We start from the raw sequence: 21,827 nt of genomic DNA, 5'->3' as shown, positions 1-21,827 counted from the left end.
TAATTATGGGAAAAGCAGAATGATCGAAGTGTCGTGAAAGCGAATAAAATGTTTTGAGCTTCTCAGGCAAACAACTTTTATTTCGGAAAGCGACGTTATAGTCGAAGTATTAGGCGAAACAACGGACGCTGTGGATTTAACTTTTAAACTTTAAACCCTAACATAAAATCACTTAGGCCTATGTGCGATCAGTTGAAATAATCGGGTTTTGCACGGTGAATGATATGGCACCTCATACTGTGACTATGCTTTCGATTATTGGGGAAAGGGAACAACGGTCACTGTTTCATCCGGTAAGGCTCGGTTCTTATTGTCGGATGTTTATTCATTTATTGGCTCACTTAGTTATTTATTATGTAGTGTATTTACTGTGTATTTTCCATTCAAAACTGCAGCATTCGTCTTAGATGTAATGGGCCTGTCTGTCCATTTGAACACCTCAAAATGCGTTCAAATTTTAAAATATTTTTCTAGTTGAATTGATAAGACAAAAAAATAGCTGATAAGGAGTCTTCAATTATGCTTAAAAAATCTAGCAAACAGAAGCAATTCACGTTACCTATTACGCCTCTGCTATCACGCGATTACTTGTTAAAATTGAATATTTTATAAATCTAAAATAATTAACTACTTGTAACAAACCTGTGCTATTCAATAATTGTCTGGAGTTATACGGTACCAAATGAAGCGTGTTGTTATTAATATATTCTGCGGTTAATTCAAAACACATAAAATGTATTGCCTTGCAAATGTTTAGCTCCTTTTCCCAGGTAAGATCTACAAATATTTCATGTATTTTTATAAGTCTTTTGAAGCTGCCCGTTTTCATATTGCGCTGTGGGCAACTTTGAGTTCAGTTCCTATGGTTAAGGGATAAAGATGAAATAACCACTCTAGTTAAGGATGTTAACATTTTAATTCAATTTAAACGTTGTGTGACTGGGCAATTGATTGCTGGGGTAGCAGCACGCTGATGGCCTAACAGAACAAAGTGATAAGTAGAAATAAATATTTTACCACTTCGAGATTTTTCGTTTCCTCCGTTTACACGAATGTGCACCTTTCATTTCGTTTATTTATTTATTAATAATTATATATATTTATGTGCGTGTGTGTGTTTATAAATGTATACATAATATATATTCATTTACATAGGCTATTTGCCATGTACATTCGGTGTACATTAAACACGATACTTCTGATTTTTCCCAAGGTGTTCAGTCACCACCAAAGTCGATCTTTGGACTTTGGCCATGTGGCCCATCTTCAGGCGGGCTCTACACCATCGGATGCATGACATCTGGGTTTTCGCCGGCCGACTCTGTCACCTTCCAGTGGACCGATGCCTCCGGGAACGCCTTGTCTGATATTGTCCAGTACCCCGCAGTTCCAAAAGATGGATCATACACCAAGTTCAGCCACGTTAACGTTGTCGCACAGGATTGGAAAGATCGGAAACAGTTCAAATGCATTGCTAAAGCAGGAGAAACTGAGAAGGAAACTATCGTGCCACCACGTAAGTTTTTTTCTTTTTTAAACTGATAAATTCTTTTTTCATCTGCTGTTACTCTGCTGTCACCTTAACTTTTACATCACGTATGGTTTAAGGAATCAATTAAGTACACGCAATGTCGTATTGTATACAGCCTATAACCTGGGTCCCTTGTCTAGCTGTCTTAGGGCGATGTCGAAGAAAAATGTTCTTTGTTTCATGTCCCCTCATGTCCCCTCCAGATTAGTTAAATATCCCCTAGAATATTTGAATGGAACTTTTAAGATATCTTATGATCTTTAATTGCTGATTATGTTGCTGTTGGAGCTGTCGTTAGGGCAAAAAATGGCCACTGATAGCAATATTTAATCACTTTCATCAATTCCAAGTATTAATTGTGTCAACAGTTACAGTGATCATAATAGGAAAGAGAATGCCTCACAATGCTGTAGATTTTGCCGCATGTTTACTCAGTAGTCTGCACTTCTCTGATGTAAGCAATCATATCTCTTAAACTGACATTAAACTATTTGAATGCATAACATTTTCTTGGGACAATAAGAGTATATTTGGTTTAACATTAGCACAGAGATACACTATTATATCATTTAGATATAATAAATGGATAGATGTGCATTTAACATACACTTTTCTCTGTAAGAAGCCAAGCTCCCACACTAATGTATCCTGTTACTTAAATAGGCAGTTTTTCTCTTACCCTCACTTTGAAGGCACATATTTGAGTGTTTGTGCCAGTAACTATTATAAGCATGGATTTCATGCTTCCGGGGTGGGACACAGTTCTAATGGATATCTGGACACCTTTAATTGTTGTAATGAAATGTTTCACAAAGAAATCATAAGTATTCAGAATAGGACATCGTGTGGTCTGTTGAGGTCTAACTTGTGAGAATATAATTTGAGTGTTTCAGCACATGATAGAACAATGATCCCTTGCCTCAGAAGATAAAAAGTGGAAGTTTATATTCATGACCATAAAGACACACACACACACACACACACACACACACACACAAACACACATTATATATATATGTATCTCTCTCTCTCTCTCTCTCTCTCTCACTATATATATATATATATATATATATATATATATATGTGTGTGTGTGTGTGTGTGTGTGTGTGTGTGTGTGTGTGTGTGTGTGTGTATATATACATAATTTAGAAAAATCCAGAAAATTTGAAGAGCCCACAGTTAATCTGTAACCCACATGTTCATGCTTCACACACCTGTTGCAATATCACCTGTTCTGTCTCTTGGCTTCTCTTCTTACCTGCATGTGTTTGCCAGTTGCCACATTAACCTGTAATCTGTTTAATGCACCATTTTAACTGTGATTCAGACAAAAAGATGGATTTTAGTGTACCAAAATCTTAGATTTTAGATGGATTTAGTCTCAGTGTACTGTGGCAACAAGTGGTATGGCTAGCTCCCACTGCAGTAGTTTCTTTAGCTAGCTGCTGCTTACATATCTGTGTCTGTTTGTTTTTCAGCTGTGTACAAGCAGTCTGCATCTCTGTACCTAACGATACCTACTGAAATGGAGCTAGTTAACGGAACAGCCACCTTCATCTGCTTAGCCAAAGATTTTTCCCCTAAAGAACACTTGTTTAAGTGGCTAAAAGACAATGAGGAGGTGACAGACAAAAAGTACATCATTAGTACATCTCTAAATGGGGAACACAATGGAACACACACCTTGTATACGGCTTCTAGCGTTTTGCAACTCGATTCAAGTGCATGGAATTATCCAGCGCCTGCTACAATTAGGTGCGAGTTTAACCAACAGGACAAGACCTTGTTCAAAGAAACTAAACTCCCCACAACTGGTGAGTGTTATCCATGTATTCATATGATATGACAGTTTTATTTGTAACTTTTATTTGGATTTTTTCTTTTCTTGAAACAAATGCAAAATTTTGAATGATCAAATCTTTTGGACTACTTAGATGGTTGCTTTGGACCCAAAATTGCAATTTCTTTATTACTAATTTTCAAATAATATGGGGAAATGCTCACTGATGAAATGTACATTGGACAATAACTATATCATAAGACAAATACAAACTTTGTTAATTACTGATGTTAATTACATGTATGACAACATATTTGTTGCCTTTACACAGATCCCTGTACCTGTGAGCCCAAGATTGAAATCATTCCACCCACTGCTGAAGACATGCTGAAGGAGAGAGCTGGTACTCTTAAATGTGTTGTCTCTGGCTGTCCTATTAAGGCGGATAATATCACATGGAAATCTGGTGAAGATGTCCGTGTTTCTGATATTACACATGGCCAGGACTCAACAGTTGCAGCAACTAGCATCTCCTACGACGATTGGAATTCTTTAACATTCACGTGTGAAGTTCACCACAAGGGATTCCTTAATCCTGAATCAGTGAAATACCGCAGAGAAAACGGTAGGCCAGTGTTCTGCGTCTTACACGTTCTGAATTCTGTAGTTTAGAAAAAGATGTATCTTCGGGTCATTTTCCAGTAATTTGGTCTGTTTATGGGGTAGAGTTAGGTTCCTGTAGATGGAAACTTATACAGATATTAACTGTCTTCTCATGGTTTCAGGAGGACAGTATCGCAGTCCCTCTGTTTACTTGCTTCCACCTCCAGAACAGACAAATGGCTCAGTGACCCTGACATGCTATGCAAAAGATTTCTACCCAAAGGAGGTGGTTGTGTCTTGGCTTGTTAACGATGAACCTGTTGATAAAAAACAGGAATACGAGCAGAAATCAACCAATGTGTTGCAGAGCAAAGGCCTCTTTTCAGTCTACGGCCACCTTACATTTGGCAGTCATCATTGGGAGAATGGTGATGTCTACAGTTGTCAAGTGTACCATGAGACCAGTGAGACAGTGAGAATAATAACCAGAACCATTGACAAAAGCTCACAAAAACCTGCCTTGGTCCAACTCAATATGAATATGCCAAAGATCTGCAAAGATTCAGAAAATTAACACTGTGTGTTTGGTGACTGTGCCAACTCATGCTTATTAGTGTTATGCTATGTGTTTGTGTTTGTGTCTGTGTGTGTGTATGTGATTTTTTTTCCTGTATAACTGTTTGAGTTGTGTCTTGGTGTCTCTCTGTAACAGCTTTGTGTGCTTTACTTGTTTAAATGCATGTTTAACGTCGAAACAATAATAAAAGGAATCAAGCATATGTCCCCTGCCATTTGAAAATCACTTATTACAAGTGTTTTTTGTCACTCCCAAATGTATAAAATACACTTAAATGTACCCTTTAACCCTCAAAACCAAACATGTCTGAGAGGTTCAGTATGACAGGGAATCACCTCAGTGAGGAAAAGTCATGTTATCACTGCGAAAGCCAAGCACATTTTCGATGCTCTATGCATCAGAACACAGTACTATAACCATTTAACCTGTTGCATCTGAACAAAGTGACCTGTGGGCATATTAGCCCAGTGTGGTCATTGTTTCCCCATGTGTTTCCCTAGAGTCATGCAGTGTAAATGAAATGATTACAGACTGTAGAGAACAAATACTCAACACTAAACAGAGAGGGTGCAGGAAGATAACTGCAAAACATATATTATTTATTTCTGTTCAGTTTCTGTGTCTGTTTGTGTTTGTGTTGGCTTATTGATAGTATCAGTGATGCTTTGTCTTGTATTGATTTTGGGACCGATCAGTTCACTTCTGTCCATACTTACTCAGTTTCATTAAGTTTCTGCAAATAGGGATTTTGGTTCTGACAAGCCAAGACACATTATATATGACACCACCACTTTTCTCCTTCTCCTAGCAAGTCACGGTCACTTCTGCATCTACAAAAGCAATTCTGAAAATCATTTAAAAAACTCCTTTGTTTTAAAGAGTGCAGCCATACAACAAAATAACACTTTAAATATAAAATGTACACATTTAAATATTAAGCCATAACCTTTTGTTTAACAATAGCAGCCCTCACCCTTTGAGGTGGGATTTAATCAAGTCAGGGTCATGATTCTCATTTTCATTATTACAGACCTGGGTTAGGAAAATGACACATCATGAGCTCACACGAGTCTTTCATTCAGTTAACCTATGACTACATTAGTGAATCAATTTATGAACCAACTCATCATTTTTACTGAATTAATAAATTTACTGAATTAATAATTTAATTAATAATTGGCTTCACTGAAAAATTAGAAAATTCCTTACAAATTTGAGTATTCCATAATTATTAAATAAATCAACACTATGGTATTTATGGTGACGTCAGTGAAAAAAGCAGAAGACAGAGTTAAATCTTTAATTGATTAATTTCAGTTCTAATTTCAGTTGTATAATTCAGGGCTATATAGTCTAAGACATTACTTAATGAAAAATTTCAGAGGTGTAAACCTTCTCCATAATAATAAATAATAATAATATAAGTTTATTTAGAGCCCAATATCACTATTTGTAGTCTCAAAGGGCTATGCATGATTATAACAAAGTCAATTCAAAATTATATTACCCATAAGTTAGAGAAAATACATAAGTCTTTAGTCTGGTTTTAAAGGTATGGAGAGAGTTTGCCTCCCTAACTTCTGTTGGTAAACCATTCCAGAGGGAGGGCGGTAGGAAAATGATCGGTTGCCAGCAGAATTCTTTTTAACTCTTGGAACGACTAATAGTCCAGAATCTCCAGAGCGCAGGGTGTGAGGGGGTAATAGGGGGTAATTAAGTCAGACAGGTAGGAAGGCACAAGCCCATGTAAAATTTTATATGTTAATAAAAGGACATTAAAATCTTCCCTTGCATAAATTAAGACAGGACAGGTGTAATGTGATCAAACTTCCTTGTTCTGGTCAGAATCTGTTTCTCATTCCTATGATAGTTCTTGATTGCTGTTCTATCTCATTACTTTAATCATATCCATTAAATACTGATTGTCTTCACTGTAATGTCAATCTTACCACTGTAAAGAAATCAGATGCTTTAAAAGAAAGAGCTTTGTATGGTCTGGAAAATGTTCCTCTTCTCACGTGGAACTCCGCACTTGTTTTGCCAGAATGTCTTGTGTATGTGGAGGCTGCCTTCTGTGATCCTGGAGACATAGAGGACAACAGCATGGCAAATACTGCTTTTACCTTCATCTTCCTCTTCCTCATTACCCTCTTTTACGGCATTGGAGCAACTATGATCAAGGTAAGAATCAAACCCAAACATGATCATTTTCTTTTTAAAGAATGTATCCAATCAAGAGTAAAATTAATGGTTATTAATATACAAATATGTATGTATGTATGTAATTTTTTTTTTTTTTTTGTAGGTGAAATGACTCAAGAGTTTGATGGTTTGACTCTCTCACCCCAAAGACTCTCTGTCTTTTTGTCAAGTGGACTGACTTTTAATCTTTGGCAGTATGACTGTCAGCTAATTTGCATTTTACTTCTGTAAATATTCACAGTCTTTCTTTAACAAACTTTTGTGTTCAATAAAGTTTTCTACAACTACAAAACACAAGACTGACTCTTTTAGTTGATGTTAACATATTATGCCATTGAAATGCACAGCTGCATAAATAAATATGTTTTTATGGGTGTATGTGTATGTGTGCATGTGTGTGTGTGTGATGGTGAGTGGCTGTTTATGTAGGGAAGGGTTTGCGTGGATGTTCATGGACAACAAATACTTTATTTGATCTGGGGGTGCAACACCTGATTTTTTTTCATTATGTGAAGAAAATACACCCTTATCTTTGTATGCAAGTCAGTTTGTCTTATGTAAATTGAACTTATTTTGGAGTTCAATCAAAGCATAGAGAGCCATTCACATGAAATGCAATTACATAACAGGACGTGAAAATTTATAACGATCCATGCAAATAAGGAACCTCATCCGGTGCAGGTGGCCTCAAATTCTAATTGCTACACATGTAGTGAAGTGTGGGGGTTTCAGTTCTGCCTTGGAGAGTATTTGTAGACTATTACAGGAAAGTCTGTTGCTTGCTGTTCACTGTTCCTGCTCACTGTTTTCTGTGCTCACTGAAGCTTGTTCTGCACTCCTTCCTTTGTCCTTTATCTTCTTCCTCTATAGAGCACACCTGAAACTACCAAAATGAAAATAGCCCCTGGCTTAACACCAGTGATTGTTTGTTTGTTTCTTTATTTATGTCCTTTGTGTATGTTTTCCCCCCTTGTGTAAAGACAAGAATACTAGTCATGATCTTATTTCTGAATAACTGTAGATGTTATGCATCCTATTAACAAAGTTTCATATTGCTGCTCATCGAAGGTCTTTTTTTTTTTTTTTAGATAAAGTTAAACCATATCTATCTGACATACAGCATACATAATAACCAGTGTCAGTTTTTAAATAAAATGCATAAATGTTAATTTGTCCCCCTTTGTAAATTTTTTAGTTGAGCGGGTGGTTGAGCCCAAGATCACACTATGGAGCATGTTTGTCGATGATTCAAAAGTACAGCTGATGTGTTCACTGAATGGTTTTTACCCTGAAAATATTGACATAAGATGGGAAGAAAATGGACGACCGTCCAAAGCAGTCGTGTCTGAAATGAAGCTACAAACTCGTAAAGGGACTGACATATTATATAGCCAAAGCAGTCGTATAGAGGTGAATTCACAGCAATGGACTCAAGGCACAGAGTACACCTGCAAGGCACATCACAAAAGCAAGAAATTCAATAACTCAATCAGTTTGTGTGAAGGTAAGTGCGTTAAAATTAATGATTATTTTTATCTAATCAAAGAACTGGTGATGGTATGTATAGCATTCAATAAAACTGAATACAGTTGAGTAGAACACAGTTACAAAATTAGGAGGGATATGCATCTGTCAATTCCTCTAAAACTGTCATAGAAAACTACCTATGAAAGTGTCCTGCGACATTAGCTTCCACGCAGCATGAAACTAAAAATGGAATGCTTCAAATCATTGGTCTGGGTTTTGTTCAAACCATGCAGAATGCTTTTCCTCTATCCATGTGCAAATAAAAATTACTAAGGCTGTTTTTTACATTAAGTAAAGCTGATAAAGAAAGAGTAAGAAAACACTTCCTATTTCAGGTCATCAGTTCTCCTCACCATCCATTCAAATGGAGAAACCCTCACTGCAGAATGTTATGACACAGGAAGAAGTCACAGCTGCTTGTGTGGTGCATGCCCCATACGGCACTAAAGTTTCATGGCTGAAGAATGGACTTGAGGATAAGACATCAATCATACACGCAAACAGTGAAACTCAAAGCATTATCAGCAACCTGACACTGTCCGAAAATGAATGGAATACATTGTCAAATCTAACATGCAAAGCTGTGCATCCGTGTTTTGAAGAGGTAGAGAAGACCATCACGTTACAAGGTCAGCCACCAAGGACACAACATACATTGGTGATCAGTCTCTCAGACGAAATAAGTCAAACTTCAGAATCTGAAACAAATAAGCTTAATAATAATATGTGTTTTTCATCTTTAGAATCTGTGAAGGAATCTCCTACAGTGGTGATCAGGAGGTCTTTCTCAGAGTTTCTGAAGAATAACAGTGCTGTGTTGGAGTGCGTTGTGGGAAACATCTCCTCTGGTGAGGTCTCCATCACCTTCCAGGTCAACGGAGAGGATCATCTTGAGGCCCAGTATATAGACCTTTCTGAGTCCAATGAGCTGCACTCTCTGACCACACAATTTACTGTTCCTAATTCCAAATACCAAAAAAACAACCAGTTTACCTGCAAAGTTCTCAAAAGCCCAACCAGTACGTGGCTGTCCAGTCCCATTTCAAATTTGTTTGGTGAGAACTGTTTTCATATCTTTAATTGTGTCTCTTGAGCCTGCAAATGTTCTGAGTCTGTTTTACTATGTATGTACTGACTATTAGGCCAGTTCCTGTTTCTGGTAAACTTCACAAATGACAACTTGGGCAATTATGATGTGTTCCAGGTGATCCTGTTGTGGAACTCTCTGTGAAACCCAGTAGTGAGACACCCGGTTCTGAGCCTCAGAAACTTTTGTGCTCTGGAACAGGATTCAATCCAAAGATTAAATGGCTCTCAAAATCTGGGCAAAATATTGATGCAACCACTGAAATTACAATGGGCCAAGATGGGCGTGTGACTATTACCAGTGAGGTTTCAGTAAAAAAGCAAGATTGGTATGAAGGGTCACAGTTCACCTGTGAGGTCAATGATCCTGACCTGAAAACTATAAAGAAGGATATCAGTGTTTGTTCAGGTAATCCATGTCTGGATAATCAAAGAAATTTTACTTTTTTGTTATGGCTACACCATTCACACAAGTACCAGTGTTAAAGGACAAAAGAAAGATTTCTTTTCTAGTTAAAATTTTGAAATATGCTATTTCAGTTCATCAGTTCTCCTCACCATCCATTCACATTGAGAGACCCTCACTGCGGAATATTATGACACAGGAAAAAGTCACAGCTGCTTGTGTGGTGCATGCCCCATACGGCACTAAAGTTTCATGGCTTAAGAATGGACTTGAGGATAAGACATCAATCAAACACGCAAACAGTGAAACTCAAAGCATTATCAGCAACCTGACACTGTCCAAAAATGAATGGAATACACTGACAACTCTAACATGCAAAGCTGTGCATCTGTGTTTTAAAGAAGTACAGAAGACCATCACATTAAAAGGTCAGGCAGCCCGAATGCAACATACACTTGAGTCTCTCAAACTGAACAAAGTCAAACTTCAGAATCTGTCAAATGTGTGCAAATACACTGAAAAAAAATTAACTGAATAATAGTAATATCTGTGTTTTTTCATCTTTAGAATCTGTGAAGGAATCTCCTACAGTAGTGATCAGGAGGTCTTTCTCAGAGTTTCTGAAGAATAACAGTGCTGTGTTGGAGTGCATTGTGGGAAACATCTCCTCTGGTGAGGTCTCCATCACCTTCCAGGTTAACGGAGAGGATCATCTTGAGGCCCAGTATATAGACCTTTCTGAGTCCAATGAGCTGCACTCTTTGACCACACAATTTACTGTTCCTAATTCCAAATACCAAAAAAACAACCAGTTTACCTGCAAAGTTCTCAAAAGCCCAACCAATTGGTGGCCGTCCAGTCCCATTTCAAATTTGTTTGGTGAGAACTGTCTTCATATCTTTAATTGTGTCTCTTGAGCCTGCAAATGTTCTGAGTCTGTTTTACTATGTATGTACTGACTATTAGGCCAGTTCCTGTTTCTGGTAAACTTCACAAATGACAACTTGGGCAATTATGATGTGTTCCAGGTGATCCTGTTGTGGAACTCTCTGTGAAACCCAGTAGTGAGACACCCGGTTCTGAGCCTCAGAAACTTTTGTGCTCTGGAACAGGATTCAATCCAAAGATTAAATGGCTCTCAAAATCTGGGCAAAATATTGATGCAACCACTGAAATTACAATGGGCCAAGATGGACGTGTGACTATTACCAGTGAGGTTTCAGTAAAAAAGCAAGATTGGTATGAAGGGTCACAGTTCACCTGTGAGGTCAGTGATCCTGTCCTTGAGAAACCCATAAGGAAGAGCATCAGTGTTTGCACAGGTGATTCCCATTATCCAAGTCCTCAGTAATTGCACAATTAAGGTAACTGATTGTTTTCATGAAAAAAAAAGTCAAGAAAATTCCCATTTACATTTCCTGATGAAGTTAAGCCACTATGTTAAAATTCCTTTGTCAAAACTGCAGTACACAGCACAAATGTGTGTGCACCTCAGGGGTGGGGCAAATAAAGTTGTGATAGGGTAACACTGCTTATGGACACAGAAGCTCCTTTTATTAAGGAATCCTCAAATGTGCTCCTTGTCATCTCTTTTGGTAGAAGAATATGCAGATGTTTTTCAGTTAAAAATCAGCCCGTAATTTTGTGGTTAGGAAAACAACCATTAGGACTTTGTACCTCCAGGACTAGATTTGTTGAACCAAGCCTCTTGGCTACTTCACATTTAAACTTGTAAGATTTTTTTTTCTGTACACCATACCTCTACATGCCACTCATCCTATTTCCATTTCTCAGTGACTGAACCATCGTATCAGATGGCTGAGGTGTATCTGCTTGGTCCCTCTCTTGGTGATTTGCAATCTGGGAGTCAAGTCCCTATTACTTGTCTGGTGATTGGACAGCACATAAGGGACTTCTCCTTTGAATGGAGACTGAACAACACCGCTACCTCCAAGGATGGCATGGCTACACAGCAACCCAAAAACCATGACAATGGGACTCAGAGTGTGCAAAGCATCTTAAAGGTTCCAGCAAGCACATGGCATGCACATACTCATATTTCCTGTGAGTTCAAACACTTCTGTTACAACAGAACGCTGGAGCGCAGCATCTCAAAATCTAAAAGTGAGTGAGTCTACAGTCAAACTGCTTTTCTGAGTATGAACGCATTTACACTCACTCAGTCACATATTACCTCTTTCTGTCTGTTATAATCAGTCAGTAGCATAAAACAGACACATCTTGCCACAAAAATAGGACATTTAGCACTTGTTGATCCTTGTTGGCATGTTTTCACATTTTTCTGCAGATCCCAAGTGCCCAAGCCTTAAAATTATTAGACCCTCTGATGCTGATCTTGCAAGCTCCAGAGATGCCACTCTACTGTGCATCATCACAGGCTTTTTCCCTTCTGATGTCATTGTGAACTGGGAGCTGGATGGGAAGCGCCTAGAGAAGTCTCGATTCACCAACAGCCCTGTCAAATCAGACAATGCGAAAACAGCGTACTCCATGCACAGCACGTTGACATTACCAGCATCAGATCAACGTGAAGGCGATTACTCCTGTGTGGTTTCTCATGAGTCATCCAAGCAGCCAGTCATTAGCACAGTTAACAATGTTTATGGTAGGTGCACACAAAGCCGCAATGTTCTTTCTTTGAATTTTCACACACCAAATGCTTTTGTCTGTGCTTTTCTACTTATTTTACAAAGGTACCTAAATTTATATTTTCTGTCCGTCTTTTTTTTGTAGCAAGGTAGAGACATGTACTATTGGAAGTCACATAATGTTTACATACCAGTGTATCTGGAATTGCAGCCTGAGTATTGACTTATTTTATCTACAGCACTTAGGCCAGCTGAGGCCATGCACAAGGTCTACTAACAACATGTTCTTTGGGAAAACTGATCCGAGAATGTTTTTTCAAGTGGGATTCTATCTGATAAAGACAATGTGTGACAGAATCAGTATATCTGCAGAGTATCACTCAAGCTACAGTATACTAAAAACAAAGATGTGATTATCAATAAACTTCCACTCTCTACTAACACTCCTGCATATCACTATGGATTTTTTGTCCTCTTTCTTCCTTGGCCACAATTTTGCTATTGTCTCCCTTAATCTCTCTCCCCTCTTTTAGCCTCAGTGACTCCCTCCAGTCCCTCTGCAACTTTACTACAAGGTCCCGGGGAGCTGGTGTGTATGGCGTTTGGTTACAGTCCATCTGACATCACCATCACCTGGTTACTGAACAGCGACTTTGAGCAATCTGACTTCACTGTCAGCGACCCGGCAAAAGGGCCAGATGGAAAATTCAGTGTGTTTAGTCGCCTGCGTCTTCTGCCCTCAGATTGGGCACCTGGAGCAGTGTATACCTGCAGGATCAATCACACCACTGGCATTTTCTTATTCAATGTCTCCAAACCAGGTACCTGTCATTGTCCAATAAAATAGGTCTGTAGCAGTGTCATTAAAAATATAATTCCTTAAGGGTAAAATTGAGCACTCTAATTTTGTCATGATTGTGCCTTGTGACTGATTGTACAATTGTATCAACCTCATTCCATGTCCTAACCAGTTAATAAATAATTAACTTTGGATATACTTTTTTGTTGTTGCTTGCTCGTTTGTTTGTTTTTTTTTTTGTTTTGTTTTGTTTTTCATGAAGAAATCATTGAGGAAAGCATATACTTTGATGACAATAAGGCTGATGAGATCCTAAACGATACAGCAGAGGAAACCTGGAACATGGCATGTGCCTTCCTCATCCTTTTCTTTTTCTCTCTAATCTATGGATGCTCAGTAACCCTGGTGAAGGTGAAGACTGCATGATCAAGTCACTTTATGTGGACTTGGTGAAATGCCCATTCAAGTTGTCCTCTGTTATGTTTCAATATCATCTTAATGTCTTAATTTGAGTAACTGTCTTGTCTTCTGTCAACTATACTGTATACATTAGAGTAGCTGTATTCTGCTCATGCCAATGCAATGTCCAGTGGGGGACCTACGCAAATATTTTATAATTATAATAACAATGACGATAATAATAATAATTATAATAATAATAATAATAATAATAATAATAATAATAATACTTCCTTTTAAGTGGAGATATTTGTACATGCTCACATGTACTGGATAGTTTCTGAAAAAGTAATATTAAGATGACCTTTGTGCCAGCTCATTTAGATTGCGATGCTTAATCTTTCACAATGCTTGTTGCTTTTGATTTGAATGAATATACAACATGTCTGCCAGAGGTCTTTTGTCTGTCTCATTAATTTTACACAAGAACATTCTACTCTTTAACTAAGTTTAAAAATTAAGTTTATACTATAAATGTTAAGTTACTGCCTCCATGGATCGGTGGAGAATGGGAAGGTGTGACCAAAAAATGACATCACAGCAAAACGTGCATAATAAGTAATGGTATACATCATGGTATGGGGTAAGGTGTTTCTTATTTTAATGCACACAACTGCCATCCATTGCTCTGTGCTTAGCAGTATAAAGGGCTTGTTTCTGTTCATAAAGTTGTTTAAATGTTTCCCTCATTTATTGGCTAGCCTAAAGGCACATTTTCCAAAATTCAGTCCATTTTACATTTTAATGGCAAACTTGTTTCCAAAATTCATTTGATTTTTCGGTATGCCACATCTGTAAATATGTCATATAAGTTTCTATTCATGCACATGACAAAACAGCTTCACCACAATCACCTTACAGGATTGTTCTGAGAGCCCCCCTGTGATCATTTGCCTCCTCCAGTTGCTTTTAGAATTTCAAGAACAGAACAGCACAGCTAGAAGACTTAAGATAAAATTTGTGAATGCACCCTTTGAAAATTATAAACTTGTAAATTATGAAATGCTCTCTCAGACAATGTGAAATTACTTGAATGAAATTAGAAATGCCCCAGGTGAAATTTTACTCCAGTAAAAGTAGAGGTCCGTTTAAATTTTCACTTGAGCTAAAGTATGAAAAGACTTGCTTTAAATATGTTAGGGTTTAAAGAAAAAAAACGTATATGTATAGTAATGTATGTTATATTTCTGTATTTAGATGTTCCTCTTGTCACACTTTTTTTTTCTGAGTTTAGCACTCTTTGATAGACATTTACATCATTAATTCCAGGGTCCGCTGTCTTTGCGGTGTGGACGGTTGGCATTCCCTCCATAGCTGAGGATGCACCTAGACATTCACAAATAATGATTGATTATTCAGTGATTAATTGCTCAGAAGGCTAAACGCAAGCTTGACGATATTGTAAATAAACGTGCACTTTTCAGATGGTTTCCCGAATTTGTTGCTGAGTGATAGTACACTCAGTTTTGAAGATGAGTTTTATCTTGCATATCTGGCACATCGCTTTTTTTTTTTTTTAAGCACCATCGGTATGCTTAAAATACTTCCAAACTGGGGAGAGGGGGGGACTCTTTTTTGGTCCAGGACTGATATTCATGAACAAACGCTATTTCTAGATTATGCGCAAATTTATGACGCTTTGATGGAGAGCAACACGAGGCTGAAATTCAAAAAGTGCAAATGTGTGTACTGGCAAAATTGTTTATGTTAAATGATGATAAGAAAAAGTTGGCCGCTTTAGCTAAATTTCTTGTATTACAGTAGCAATGGCCTTGCTGCAACTAAGTAACCATCCTAATAATCGCATGCTTAATTTCACAATCGAATTCCAATTCAATGGACGCAGCTTTGAAGCCTCGAATTTTTCAGTACAGCCCTAGTAAACGGTAAGTGGCATACTGAACCTGGTGTACTGAACAGTAACAAAGCAAACCAGCAGATAATGCATTTACTGTAAACAAGTTGACCACTTTTAATAGCTTTTCGCTTGAAAAATTGTAACCTGCAAAAGTCTTTTTTCCTCTTATTTCCTTTCTCTGCCCCAGAAGAATGTGTCCCTTTTTGCGAGATTACTATTTTACTGCTTTTTCCATTGACACAGAGCAGAGTACCGTAACCTAATTTTAATCTGCATGAAATGCATGAAATTGCATTTAACTGACACCAGCTTTGACAAAGGCAGCGGGAATTGATTAAGCCAGTAGTATTAGCTAGCAAGCCCGTTAACATAATATTGCATTCTTGTATGATTACCACTGACACAATATATCACAGGAAAAAAAAATCAAGTTTCCTTGTGGGACATTTCGACTGCTCCTGGGGGCTCTCTGGTGGCCAGAGGGCATTAAGCAGCCTTTAGTTTGCTTATCCATCGGGCCGGCTCTGGTTGAGAATTTAATTTTTCAACACAGGAACAGCAGTTATAGTTCATACAACTCAAACTGGTTAAGAATGAACTCAAGAGAATGTCAGAATTTTGTTGGTTAAAGCGACTAAATAGCCGAGGTGGGTGCTTCCTAATGGTTTAGTATTTGTATGTGTGTATCCTAACATTCGTATGTGTCGAGCCGGCTCTGGTTGAAAATTTATTTTTCAAATATTTCACATTTTGGCAAAGTGTATTTACTAATCTTAAAACTAATTCAACCAGTACTCGCATTAGTTTAAATTTGTCAGGCAGTCTTGTATAGAAACACTTCTTGAAATCATTTCGATATTTATCTCAAAAATTTTTATTAGAAAAAAAATCTTCGGTAGTATTTCTAGTTGCAACAAACGTTTAAAATCCAAAGTGTTAAAGAATTGGCGACAGCAAACTGATAGACAAAGTGGCCCCGGTTGTTAATGTCAGGTCAAGTAAATATTCTTGTAACTAGTTTGTTGTCAACGTGATAAGAGGGGAAAAGGCATGTTGGACATGGTTTCGTCTGATCAGACGGTTTGTGTACTTCACACGAGCCTCTGTTATTTTCGGTCATACTTTATAAGGCTATATTGAATATATCTAATGTATTTAGCATATGTTAGGCGTTAACTGCTCTTGACTGTTGTAATCAACATTTCATTGGCTGGCACAATCTACTTAATAACCCTTAAATTGCAAATATTAGAATATCATATCAGCTTTCCTCAAACACAAATTTTGAAATTTATTAATGCGCCATTTAGGAGAGAAAGTTACTGATAGATTATGCTGCTGTCTCCTTGAAAATGTATTGTTTTCTTAGTGCCACTCTACGTAGCCTAAAAGGCAAAAGGCACCTCTAACTTTCAAAACAAAGTTATCCTCCAAAGGACATTTTAAACTAGTATTTTAAACTGCCTCGAATCTCCCGCACCTAATAGTTTATGATGAATACGTGATTCTAACATAGAATCACGTATATGCGAGCCCTTGAAATTATGGGTTTTTGCATACTATAATACTCTCTACTAAATAAATAATACGTATTTATTCATGAGGCTGTTTAATTATTCATTATTTTTTTAGTTATTCATTATATTTATTATGTACTTTTCTCTCGAAACCGCAACATTCACCTTAGATGTCTTTTGCCTGTCTGTCCATTGGATCACCTCAAAATGTATGTTAAATACATATTTCTAGTTAAATTGATAAGACAAGAAATAGCCGAAGTGGACTCTCCGACTATACTAAAAAAAGGAAACATAAAATGGAGAGGAAAAAAAATCTAAGAACAGAAACTGAAGCAATTCACTAGGCTTGTTCCTATTACCTCCGCTATTGCGCTATTACTTGTTAAAATGGCATATTTTATAGATCTAAAACCATTTGTAACAAACCCGTGATATTTAATAATTGACTGGTGGAGTTATAAGATATTAGTGGAGGTGTGTTGTTATTAATGTATTATGCGGTTAAGTCAAAGCACATAGAATATACTGCCTTATATTTTTTCCCCGCTCCGTTTCCCCGATAAAATCTACAAATATCCCAGGTGTCTTGAAAAGTACTTTGAAGCTGTCAGTTTTCATACTGTGCTGACTCTCTATAAACAATGCGTTTATTAAAGAACTTTGAGTTTAATTGCTATGGTTAAGGTAAATCGAATAAGGATAAAATGACCCCTCGGGAAAAGTTTGGCAACATTTGAATTCGATGTGAACCTTGTGTGACTGGGCAGTTGATACTTGAGTAGCGGCACACTGATAAGAGTGCTAAGTAGCGGTGAGTGCTTTACTTGGAGATTTTTAGTTTCTTTCGTTTACAAGAAGCTGTACGTTCATTTCGTTTATTTAATTAGCTGAATAATTATTCTTTGACATTCCAGGTACATATATGCTTCTTCCTTGTAGATTCGGTGTACATTAAACATGATATTTCTGATTTTTCTCAAGGTTGTCAGTCACCACCAAAGTCAATCTTTGGACTATGGCCATGTGGCACATCTTCGGGCGCGTTCTGCACCATCTCATGCATGACATCTGGGTTTTCGCCAACCGACTCTGTAACCTTTAAGTGGACCGATGGCTCTGGGAACGCCTTTCTTTCTTTCTTTCCTTCTTTCTTTCTTTCTTTCTTTCGATCTTTCTTTCGATCTTTCTTTCAAACTGGTAAATTCTATTTTCATTTGCTGTTAACTTAACTTTAACATTACTTATGGTTTAACTAATCAATTAAGGACACGCAATCTCGTATTGTATACAGCCTATAGCCTTGTTCCCTTGTCTAGCTGTCTTAGGGCGATGTCGAAGAAAAATGTTCTTTGTTTCATGTCCCCTCCAACCCAGATTAGTTAAACATCCCCTAGAATATTTAAATGAAACTTTTAAGATATCTTATGATCTTACATTAAATATAGAGTATATTTGGTTTAACATTAGCACAGAGATACACTATTATATCATTTAGATATAATAAATGGATAGATGTGCATTTAACATACACTTTTCTCTGTAAGAAGCCAAGCTCCCACACTAATGTATCCTGTTACTTAAATAGGCAGTTTTTCTCTTACCCTCACTTTGAAGGCACATATTTGAGTGTTTGTGCCAGTAACTATTATAAGCATTGATTTCATGCTTCCGGGGTGGGACACAGTTCTAATGGATATCTGGACACCTTTAATTGTTGTAATGAAATGTTTCACAAAGAAATCATAAGTATTCAGAATAGGACATCGTGTGGTCTGTTGAGGTCTAACTTGTGAGAATATAATTTGAGTGTTTCAGCACATGATAGAACAATGATCCCTCGCCTCAGAAGATAAAAAGTGGAAGTTTATATTCATGACCATAAAGACACACACACAAAAACACACACATTTTGTATATATACATATGTGTGCGCGTGTTTGTGTGTGTATGCATATATATATATATGTGTGTGTGTGTGTGTGTGTGTGTGTGTGTGTGTGTGTATATATATATATATATATATATATATATATATATGTATATGCATATGTATGTATGTATATCCATGGTTTAACATTGTTACAGGGACACACTGCACAAACAATGGATGGTTGTCCAGTCCCATTTCAAATTTGTTTGGTGAGAACTGTTTTCATATCTTTAACTGTGTCTCTTGAGCCTGCAAGTGTTTTGAGTCTGTTTTACTATGTATGTACTGACTATTAGGCCAATTCCTATTTCTGGTAAACTTCACAAATGACAACTTGGGCAATTATGATGTGTTCCAGGTGATCCTGTTGTGGAACTCTCTGTGAAACCCAGTAGTGAGACACCCAGTTCTGAGTCTCAGAAACTTTTGTGCTCTGGAACAGAATTCAATTCAAAGATCCAATGGCTCTCAAAATCTGGGCAAAATATTTTTGCAACCAGTGAATCTACAATGGGCAAAGATGGACGCATGACTGTGACTAGTGAAGTTTCAATAACACAGCAAGTCTGGTACCAAGGGTCACAGTTCACCTGTGAGGTCAATGATCCTGACATTCAGACAACCCTAAAAAAGAGCATCAACGTTTTTAGAGGTAATCACTGACTGGCACAACAAAGCATTTTTCATTCTTACAAGAATAATCATTCAAGTCATACAGTGACCAGGTGTCAATAAAAAAAAGAAAAGAAAAAAAGGAGTTATAAAAAGAGTTCCTTTGAACATTTCTTGAAGGTCTACAGCTGCTACTTCTTTATGAATGATTCTCAAAGCAAATGTTTGAAAAAATTTAATAAAATTTAGCTTGAATAATGGCTATTTCAAATGACAAACACGGCACAGTTGTGGACTACCAGTCAGCCTTTCTGCTCTTGACAAATTCACATATGACAGAATGTATTTGTTCCCCTCACTCAGAAAATCGTGCCTGTGAACCCAGAGTTGAAATTATTCCACCCTCTGCTGGGGACATGCTGAAGAAGAAAGCTGGTACTGTTAAATGTGTTGTCTCTGGCTGTCCGGTTAAGGCAGATAATATCACATGGAAATCTGGTGTAAATGTCTTTGTTTCTGATATAACGCATGACCGTGACTCAACAGTTTCAACAACTAGCATCTCCTATGACGACTGGAATGCTTTAACATTTACATGTGAAGTTCCCCACATGGGATTCCTTAATCCTGAATCAGTAACATATCGGAGAGAAATCGGAACGCCAGTATTCTGCATCTTACACATTCTGAATTCTGTAGTTTGGACAAAGATGTATCTTAGGGTGATTTTTCAGATATTTGGTGTTTTGATGGGGTAGAGTTTGGCCCCTGTAGAAGGAAACTGATACAGATATAAACTGTCTTCTCATGGTTTCAGGAGGAGAGTATCGCAATCCCTCTGTTTATTTGCTTCCACCTCCAGAACAGACAGATGGCTCAGTGACCCTGACATGCTATGTGAAACAATTCTGCCCAAAGGAGGTGGTTGTGTCTTGGCTTGTTAACGATGAACCTGTTGATAAAAAACAAGAATATGAGCAGAGTACAACCAGTCTGATGCAGAGCGAAGGCCTCTTCAGTCTACGGCCACCTTACATTTGACACTTATCTTTGGGAGAGAGGCGAGGTCTACAGTTGTCAAGTGTACCATGAGACCAGTGAGACAGTGAGAATAATAACCAGAACCATTGACAAAAGCTCACAAAAACCTGCCTTGGTCCAACTCAGTATGAATATGTCAAAGATCTGTAAAGATTCAGAAAATTAACACTGTGTGTTTGGTGACTGTGCTGACTCGTGTTTATTAGTGTTCTGCTATGTGTCTGTTTGTGTTTCTGTGTGTGTGTGATTTTTTTTTCTCTGCAGCTGTTTTTGAGTTGTGTCTTGGTGTCTCTCTGTAACAGATTTGTGTGCTTTGCTTGTTTAAATGCATAACTAACATCGAAACAACAATAAAAAGTAATCAAGCATATCTCTCCTGCAATTTGAAAATCACTTATTACAAGTGTGTTTTTGTCATTCCCAAATGTATAAAATACGTCTAAATTTACGCTTTAGCCCTGAAAACTAAACATGTCTGAGAGGTTCAGTATGACAGGGAATCACCTCAGTGAGGAAAAGTCATGTTATCACTGCAAAAGCCAAGCACATTTTGATGCTCTATGCATCAGAACACAGTGCTGTAACCATTTAACCCATATTGGATCTGAACAAAGTGACCTGTGGGCATATTAGCCCAGTGTGGTCATTGTTTCCCCATGTGTTTCCCTCGAGTCATGCAGTGTAAATGAAACGATTACAGACTGTAGAGAAGAAACACTCAACGCTAAACAGAAAGGGTGCAGGTAGATATATGCAAAACAAATATTATTAATTTCTGCTCAGTTTTTGTATGTTTGTGTGAGTGTGTGTGTGTGTGTATGTGTGTGTGTGTGTATGTGTGCATGAGTGTGTGTGCGTGTTGTCACATTGACGGTGTCATCTTTGTCTTGTGTTGATTTTGGCTCACTGGCAACAAGCCAGGACACATTATATATGACACCACCACTTTTCTCCTTCTCCTAGCAAGTCACGGTCACTTTTGCATCTACAATAGCAATTCTGAAAATCATTCAAAAAACTCCTTTGTTTTAAAGAGTACAACCATACAACAAAATAACACTTTAACTACAAAATGCACACATTTAAATGTAAATTCATAACCTTTTGCTTAACAATAGCAGCCCTCACCCTTTGAGGTGGGATGGTGTCAGGTCATTGTCGTGATTCTCATTTTCATTCCCACAGACCTGGATGAGGAAAATGACACATCATTAGTTCAACATGATGTCACTTTCATTTAGTTAAACTATGAGTATATCACTGAATCAGTCAATGAACCAAGTTAT

The 21,827-nt window shown here is 37.5% G+C and overlaps 1 protein-coding gene across 1 annotated transcript in view; it reads left to right on the top strand.

Annotated features, from left to right (window-relative positions):
- LOC115819407 (uncharacterized) overlaps positions 1-13,547 on the top strand; it is a 144,062-nt gene extending 130,515 nt beyond the window's left edge. The window contains exons 4-19 of the mRNA XM_030782959.1: positions 240-293; positions 1,214-1,516; positions 3,011-3,346; positions 3,644-3,937; positions 4,098-4,484; positions 6,537-6,673; positions 8,622-8,850; positions 8,965-9,276; positions 9,426-9,716; positions 9,848-10,141; positions 10,281-10,592; positions 10,742-11,035; positions 11,508-11,837; positions 12,022-12,339; positions 12,856-13,143; positions 13,384-13,547. Coding sequence (XP_030638819.1) covers positions 240-293; positions 1,214-1,516; positions 3,011-3,346; positions 3,644-3,937; positions 4,098-4,484; positions 6,537-6,673; positions 8,622-8,850; positions 8,965-9,276; positions 9,426-9,716; positions 9,848-10,141; positions 10,281-10,592; positions 10,742-11,035; positions 11,508-11,837; positions 12,022-12,339; positions 12,856-13,143; positions 13,384-13,547 — 4,343 coding nt within the window. The remainder of the gene's footprint in view (positions 1-239; positions 294-1,213; positions 1,517-3,010; positions 3,347-3,643; positions 3,938-4,097; positions 4,485-6,536; positions 6,674-8,621; positions 8,851-8,964; positions 9,277-9,425; positions 9,717-9,847; positions 10,142-10,280; positions 10,593-10,741; positions 11,036-11,507; positions 11,838-12,021; positions 12,340-12,855; positions 13,144-13,383) is intronic.
- The last annotated feature ends 8,280 nt before the right edge of the window (positions 13,548-21,827 follow it).

Source organism: Chanos chanos, chromosome 8 (genome assembly GCF_902362185.1).
Source record: "Chanos chanos chromosome 8, fChaCha1.1, whole genome shotgun sequence".
Taxonomy (NCBI): Eukaryota; Metazoa; Chordata; class Actinopteri; order Gonorynchiformes; family Chanidae; genus Chanos; species Chanos chanos.
Note: the sequence above shows the minus strand (reverse complement) of the source record. Positions and strands in the feature narration are given on the sequence as shown.